The sequence below is a fragment of the Neoarius graeffei genome, chromosome 26 (assembly GCF_027579695.1).
Source record: "Neoarius graeffei isolate fNeoGra1 chromosome 26, fNeoGra1.pri, whole genome shotgun sequence".
Classification (NCBI taxonomy): Eukaryota; Metazoa; Chordata; class Actinopteri; order Siluriformes; family Ariidae; genus Neoarius; species Neoarius graeffei.
Window position 1 is genome coordinate 55,884,123 of NC_083594.1, and position 7,586 is coordinate 55,891,708.

The following is a 7,586-nucleotide window of genomic DNA, read 5'->3' on the forward strand; positions in this document are numbered from 1 at the left end:
AGCACAGATGGACCTCTCCAATTTTACACACACACACACACACACACACACACAGAATTAGGACACTGCTATTTGCAGTTGGTCCTTGTGGTTTCCATGGTGATGTCGCTATAGTCCTCTCCTCTAATGTGACCAGACGGCCTTTTCAAGTTCAGAGTCAACAATTATCATAAACAATTTACCTTTCACTCTGTGTGTGTGTGTGTGTGTGTGTGTGTGTGTGATGTTTCCTTGAAAATGAACAAATCCGTGCCCACTCTGTCCCTCTGCTCTCCACTCACTCACCTTTAATCACTAACAGAAAGTCACATACAGCTGCTTTAAATCTGAGAGCTGATATTAAAGACCCTTCTGTGCTGAAATAAACAACAGAGACGCAGAAGTGTTTCACGTCTTTATTTTGTTTACAGAAACATACACTGGTGACACAGAACTTCAATAATCAAGCGTGCGTGCGCGTGTGTGTGTGTGCATGCACGTGACTTGGAGAACAAATGTTGATTCTCTACAATGATGTGTGCATTTATACATGAGTGAACATATAGCGTGTGTGTGTGTGTGTGTGTGTGCGCGCGCGCGTTCAGGTAAAGTCAGTGAGTGTTCATCCTCCCTCAGCTGTGTGTGTGTTGGGCTCGCCTTGCGTGTGTGTGTCTCCGTGTGTGGATGTGTGTGAGTTGTGTGTGTCAGTGTGTGCGCTGTGTGTGTCGGGATCGAGTGTGTTGTCGGGGCTGTAGAGCTGCAGCAGCGCCCCCTCCTGACCGAGCTCCTTACCACACGACTGACAGCTGCAGTGCAGAATCCTCTCCACCAACTTCTCCACCCGCGGAGTCTCCACGCTGCTGGGACACTCCAGAGTCACCTACACACACACACACACACACACACACACACACACACACACACTGACTGACATGTCTACAGTCAACACTCAACACACACTATGCCTTACACTGAACTTTTCATCCAGTGCTTTCTGCAAAACCACAAACCTGCCACCACCCCAGTGTCCCACAGCACTGCTGAATCCTGGATTCTGATTGGTCAGACGCTGTTGATTAATTTCCTATCACAGCTGCAACTCACAGGTTTATATTAATGCATTTCTAAGAGCCCATGTTATCGTTTCTATAGTAACAGCTCATTCAGCCTCATAAACGGATGAGCAATGTGTGTCTTCATTGAGATGGTGAAGGAGATGTTTATGGAACGTGTATGGAAGGAGTCTCCAGTGTCAGGACTTTGTACCGGTCTGAGGTGAAGCTGGAACTTTGGGTTTTCTGAGTTTGCGCTTCTTTGTGGTTTCTCACTGACCTGTAACAAGCTGCGTGTGTTTTTATCTTATTAATCTGAAGAGAGAATAAAGAGAGTCTGGTGAGGGAACGACTGTTTATAGCTGCTATAACGTAAGTGCAAACAGGAACTAACTCGTTTCCTCGACATTCCACAACATTATATGTAAGTTTAAATGGATAAAAAGTCTCACAGCATCCACAGCGGGTCTGAAATGACGCAGCTCCACAGCATCTCAACAGTGTTATTGCATTATTTTCATGTAGATTTTTTTAAATGTGTGAATTTGTAAGATTGGGTGTGGCTACAGATGTTCGTGGGCGGAGAACGCTGTAATAAACATGACTGATTGGTCAAAGTGAAGCTTCTGAAAGGAAAAGCAGCTCTTCCTGGTGGTGTGTGGAGAATCTGCGACTCACTGCTGCCCTCTAGTGTGAACCAACAGGCACACAGCGACGTTCTTTATTTGAAAAACAGCAGGTTTTTCTGTTGGTGGTGAATTATTCCAGAAAAATATTCAAGAGAACTGAATCAAGCTGGATCGTTAGAACAGTGAATACAATCTGCTGAGCTGTATCACACCATGACAACAGTGATTATTTTCCGAGAATAGCATGTTTCTCAGTGTTTTATTCCTCTTATACCACAGCAATTTGTCAACAATTACAATTTTTGTATTTATTAAAATGTTTATCATCACATTTAATGTCAATGAAATGAGTTAGTTCCTGTTCTCACGTCTGTTCTCGCCACTATAAAGAGTCACTCCATCACCAGTCTCTCTTTATTCTCTCTTGAAGTGAGCAAGACAAAAAATGCAGCTTGTTTCACGTTAGCAAGAAACCGCAAAGAAGGGTCAACTCCGAAAGTTCCAGCTTCACCTCTGACTGTTACACAGCGCTGACACTGGAGACTCCTTCCAGAAACAATACAGAAACATCTCCTTACTTACAGAAAGCTTCACCGTGTCAGTAATGTTTTTATCTGTTTATGTGGAATGTTGCTTAAAGTGCGAGACTGAGCTAACCCTAATCAACCCCTCCTGACTCATCACAATCCAGAATCCTACAGTGCTGTGCGTGGAGTAATACGATGAGGTATTTCACCTGACGTCACAGGGTCACGTGACGCCCCGGTGTCCACCATTTTGGACGGCAAGCTAGCTAATGTCAACAACAGTAGCTGGTATGTTACTGTAGCAATGTTTATGGTCAGTCATTTGGATGACTGTTAAAACCTTTCAGTCTCAAGTTTTTCCTTTACTGGATTTACTAGTTTACTGAGCCAGCCGGCCCCGGAGCGCTAGCTAGCTAGCCAGCCAGCCGGCCCCGGAGCGCTAGCTAGCTAGCCAGCCAGCCGGCCCCGGAGCGCTAGCTAGCTAGCCAGCCAGCCGGCCCCGGAGCGCTAGCTAGCTAGCCAGCCAGACGGCCCCGGAGCGCTAGCTAGCTAGCCAGTCAGCCGGCCCCGGAGCGCTAGCCAGCCGGCCCCGGAGCGCTAGCCAGCCGGCCCCGGAGCGCTAGCTAGCTAGCCGGCCCCGGAGCGCTAGCCAGCCAGCTAGCCGGCCCCGGAGCGCTAGCCAGCCAGCCAGCCGGCCCCGGAGCGCTAGCCAGCCAGCCGGCTCCGGAGCGCTAGCCAGCCGGCCCCGGAGCGCTAGCTAGCCCCGGAGCGCTAGCTAGCCAGCCAGCCAGCCCGCCCCGGAGCGCGCTCAGTAAACTAGTAAATACAGTAAAGGAAAAACTTATAACGGACCATGTCTCAACAGACTAAGAAGTTATTTCAATGACATTTAATAACATTTTGTTTATCCTGAGGACCGAAAGTAAATGAAAATGTGAACAAATCTTAGCTGTCAGTGAACAATCCTGGTGGAAGCAGGTAAACGTCGTTCTCTAAGCCTGCTAACCTCAATTTTTGCAAATACCTCTCCCTCTGCTCACCCTGTAAATGCCCTACGGCGCTGGATAGTGAAGGTGTTTTCTGCATCTCGCTCCTTTTTCTTTTATGTTTTTCATTTGTCGCCTTCCTCGCATTCAAACTGATTCGAGCCGTGCCGTCCAAAATGGCAGTGTCACATGACTTGGTCACGTGAGTGAAATACCTCAATAGTCAGAGGATGAAACAGGCACAGACTCACCACCTCCCACTGCGTCTGCGCAGGCATGCACGAGTCACAGTGCACCAGAGACTCAGTGGACTGAGGGAAGGTGTTGGGTACACTGTAACTGAAACACTGTCCCAAACACGCTCTACACACACACACACACACACACATTAAACAAACATTTTTCTTGTTGCACTGATTATTTTTGATGGCAGTCAGAGCCTAATATGTGTGTGTGTGTGTGTGTGTGTGTGTGTGTGTGTGTGTACTGACCTGTTTTGGATGGACTGAGACACACACCCCGTGTGCCCCACTATCTGTGTGATGTTCTTGGCCTCACACCAGGCGCTCTTATCAGGGAACAGTGCCAGGCGGTTGATGTGTGCAGGTGGCGCCGCTGAACACACAGCCAACAGGACACAGCCAATCAGCAGCATCGCTGCACCTGGAGAGGGGTGGAGTCAGAATGAGACGGGGACTCAGTCTCACATGCCTGTCTAAGTTCATATATATGTGTGTGTGTGTGTGTGTGTGTGTGTGTGTGTGCGCGCGCGCACTACATGGTGTGCCAAGTAAGGGCTGTGTGCACTTGTCCACGAGGGACACATTTCATACTCTGTGTATAAGTGCACTCTGTGGGGGATGAAATCATGGCACCTACACCCTATTTAGTGCACTAGACTGAGTGTGAAATAACAGAGCCGATATTATACATGAACTAATAACCTGTACATGCCATAAAGAGTCAGTTCGCATGATGCTCCCTGTTCCCTAAACAGTGCATTCACTTCTCTCCATTGAAACACTTCACTGATGAACTAAGGGCCCTGCACCCACTGTAGTGCACTACATGTGTCCAATATGGAGGCACTTAAGAGTTAGGATTTTACGTGTTATTCCCTGTAGAAGTGCACTACTGACAGAGTGAATGAAATACTGGTTTCTGCAGCCTTTCAAGTGCACTATATTTCCAACAGAGAGGTGTTTGGGTTTTTATCAGGTTTCCCCGACTTCATTTGTCCAATAAGAGCACTACTTAGGGGACAAAAGGGTGGCATTTTACGCTGATTCTGTCCAAGTGCACTGTTCAGCTTCAACACCCTCATACACTGAGATTTACTGGAGTCTTTAATAAGGGGTTTAATAATTCTGAACGCTTTAAGACTGACATTGATGAAGTGCACTACATGTCCAGGATGTACTTTATATACAGATGAACTCGCTGTCTATAATCAATCGGCTCCACCAGAACACACAGTGTCCTGAATGTCCATTCGAGGTCAACCTGCTCGGTTTACTGAGTTCCCTACAGTCTACACAAGTGCACTACGGAGTGTATGAGATCATGCCTTATGCATCCTACAGAATAGAGATGGAACAGAGCTGTATATTCACCGTTCCCTAGACAGGTACACTACGTAGGGAAGAAAGTAATGTCACGCAATAAATCAACTTTAAAGTGCACTACACAGGGAATAAACTCATGTCCTCTGTGCTGATTGAGTTCTGGGGACATGTCAGGGACAGGTGTTTAATATATAAACTCGACTGACAGAATATTCAGCAAAAGCTAAAATGATCAGATTATTAATGAAAGTTGACGAGCCATGATTCCACAGAGCCGCTCATCGGACGGAGGCTGGATGACCGGAGCACAGCCGAGTCGTGTGATATTGAACTCCGCAGTGTGCTGCACGAGTCCAGTCCTTTCATCACATCATTCAACATGGAAATATCAATTCACTCTCTGATGTCTCATCTCATCTCATCTCATTATCTCTAGCCGCTTTATCCTTCTACAGGGTCGCAGGCGAGCTGGAGCCTATCCCAGCTGACTACGGGCGAAAGGCGGGGTTCACCCTGGACAAGTCGCCAGGTCATCACAGGGCTGACACATAGACACAGACAACCATTCACACTCACATTCACACCTACGCTCAATTTAGAGTCACCAGTTAACCTAACCTGCATGTCTTTGGACTGTGGGGGAAACCGGAGCACCCGGAGGAAACCCACGCGGACATGGGGAGAACATGCAAACTCCGCACAGAAAGGCCCTCGCCGGCCCCGGGGCTCGAACCCAGGACCTTCTTGCTGTGAGGTGGCAGCGCTAACCACTACACCACCGTGCCGCCCACTCTCTGATGTATTATGATTAAATGTGATGTGTGATGTGAGTTTTTTTAATGTTTTTATTTGGCTTATGTGTTTTTGTAGTAATCAGTTTGTTCAGAGCCGTTCCAGCATGAGGTCCATAAACCTCCTCATTCACACGACGAATTACTGAGACTCCTGAGCCCTTCACGTGGAGTCACAGGCCAAGAACAGTGAAGAATGCCTGCTTTAATATCCATATACTCGACATAATATACAGTACACCTCACACACACACACACACACACACACTGTTGTAGACTCCATGCTCTTTGCTAGTTTATTAGTGAGCGCAGGATGAGTGCAGTTGGTGTTTGAGGCCTTGGTGTTTGTGTTGGTTGTAGCGTGTGTGCAGCTCGGTATTGAACAGGTCATAACAGGAAACCTGCAGAGAGATTTGGCTTTCAGTCTCTGATTTGTTCCAGAACAGATGAAGTATTGCCTGAAGAAACACAAACTCCACTCCAATGGAAACTTCACAAAGGGCACGTGAGAGGGCTATAAAAATACCTCTTTATAAAACTATTATTCTGACATGTTGGACTCTCTCTCTGTGTGTGTGTGTGTGTGTGTGTGTGTGTGTGTGTGTGTGTGTGTGTGTACAACAGCTCTGTTGTTCAGGATGGTTTTGCTCCAGTGGTGTGTCACAGCTTCAGAGAGTTTTAATGAGCTTCAGAGAGCTCACATGGCCGACACAGAGAGGCACAAAGAGAGAGAGAGAGAGAGAGAGTGACAGACTCCACCTGACTCCAATAAACCAGAACACACCACAGCATATCAACATGTCTCCAAAATGTCTTCACCACGTCCCCTGGGGACTGTATGTTTAACTGAGGAGACACTAAACGCCCCGCACTTGTGTTTCTTTTCATTCCAAGACACAAGCAGCGTGTCAGTAACTGGCCCCGAGCCCCACTTCAGCTAAATAACATTCCTCTCTGATTCAATACTCCTGTCCAGAGTGGACGTGGCCCACGGGACACTGCAGGGGGAAGAGAGACGAGCTGAGCTGGGAGGAGAGGAAAGATCTGAGTGAGAGATTCAACGGTACGAGTGAATGCTTTAATGCTTGGCAAAGTCGTGCAAGTTTGGGCTAAAGGACATCGAGATATAATCATCTCTCTCTCTCTCTCTCTCTCTCACACACACACACACTCTCTCTCTCTCTCTCTCTCTCTCTCTCTCTCCCTGGTGTTATTCACCCCTCTTCGGTGTTCAGATGGATGTGAATTAACCCTGGAGAGAGTTGTGTAGGTGTAACTTTACACCTCAGCCAGCAGGAAGTTCTGCAGGAGTCAGGAGCTGAAACTCGGAGCAAACTCACAACACCGACTATTCAGTTATTATTATTATTATTATTATTATTATTATTATTATTATTATTATGTTGAATAAAGTCCCCGTGCATGCAGGAAGTGCCCTCAGTGCTGAGAGTGACTCAGAGCCGCAGTGAACATTCTTTCCACCCTGAGCTCGGGTGATAGCAGACTGAGAGAGAAACTGAAGGTGACGTACCGATCAGAGGCGCGCACGAGCCGCAGCACACAGTCCGGGACCCCGCGGGACACCGCGCCGCTCCAGCCGGGGAGGAGGATGAGGATGAAGACGGAAGATCAAACGGAGTGGAGGATAAAGAGCGCGCGGACTCTCCCCGTGAAGAGAGAAAGCAGTGCGGCGGCAGGAACGGTAACTCTATCTGAGTCTCTCCGGTAGATCCTCCCTCCCTCCCCGCTCCCCGCCCTCACCCCTCCGTTACACACACACACACACATACACACACTCTCTCTCTCAGCACAAACACAACTTTTCTTTCTTTCTTTTTACAAGAACACACTCATTTTCTCACTGACACCCTGAAACACACACACACGTTTGGGGACACGTTTCTGTCTCAGCTCTGGAAGGAGTCTCCAGTGTCAGTGTTCTGTCCCAGTCAGAGGTGAAGCTGGAACTTTCAGAGTTTGCACTTCTTTGTGGTTTCTGACTAACACATGAAACAAGCTGCGTTTTTATAAATCTTATTAACTTGAAGAGCACGGTG

At 47.7% G+C, this 7,586-nt stretch overlaps 1 protein-coding gene across 1 annotated transcript; it reads right to left on the minus strand.

Annotated features, from left to right (window-relative positions):
• Nucleotides 1-512: 512 nt before the first annotated feature.
• Nucleotides 513-7,260, minus strand: nbl1 (NBL1, DAN family BMP antagonist). Its single transcript, XM_060910966.1, has 4 exons — nucleotides 7,061-7,260; nucleotides 3,665-3,836; nucleotides 3,425-3,536; nucleotides 513-859 (listed from the first exon to the last, which is right to left on the minus strand). Exons 2-4 carry the CDS (start codon nucleotides 3,826-3,828, stop codon nucleotides 602-604), a joined length of 534 nt encoding a protein of 177 aa, XP_060766949.1. The 5' UTR covers nucleotides 3,829-3,836; nucleotides 7,061-7,260; the 3' UTR covers nucleotides 513-601.
• Between the last annotated feature and the right edge of the window lie 326 nt (nucleotides 7,261-7,586).

Bases quoted from the DNA above. Each gene is read 5' to 3' on its own strand.
- nbl1 (XM_060910966.1), bottom strand. From the start codon at position 3,828: ATGCTGCTGATTGGCTGTGTCCTGTTGGCTGTGTGTTCAGCGGCGCCA. The intron at 3,537-3,664 runs GTCAGTACACAC...GTGTGTGTGTAG, and splicing joins TCTCAGTCCATCCAAAACAG to AGCGTGTTTGGGACAGTGTT. The intron at 860-3,424 runs GTGAGTCTGTGC...GTGTGTGTGTAG, and splicing joins CGCAGACGCAGTGGGAGGTG to GTGACTCTGGAGTGTCCCAG.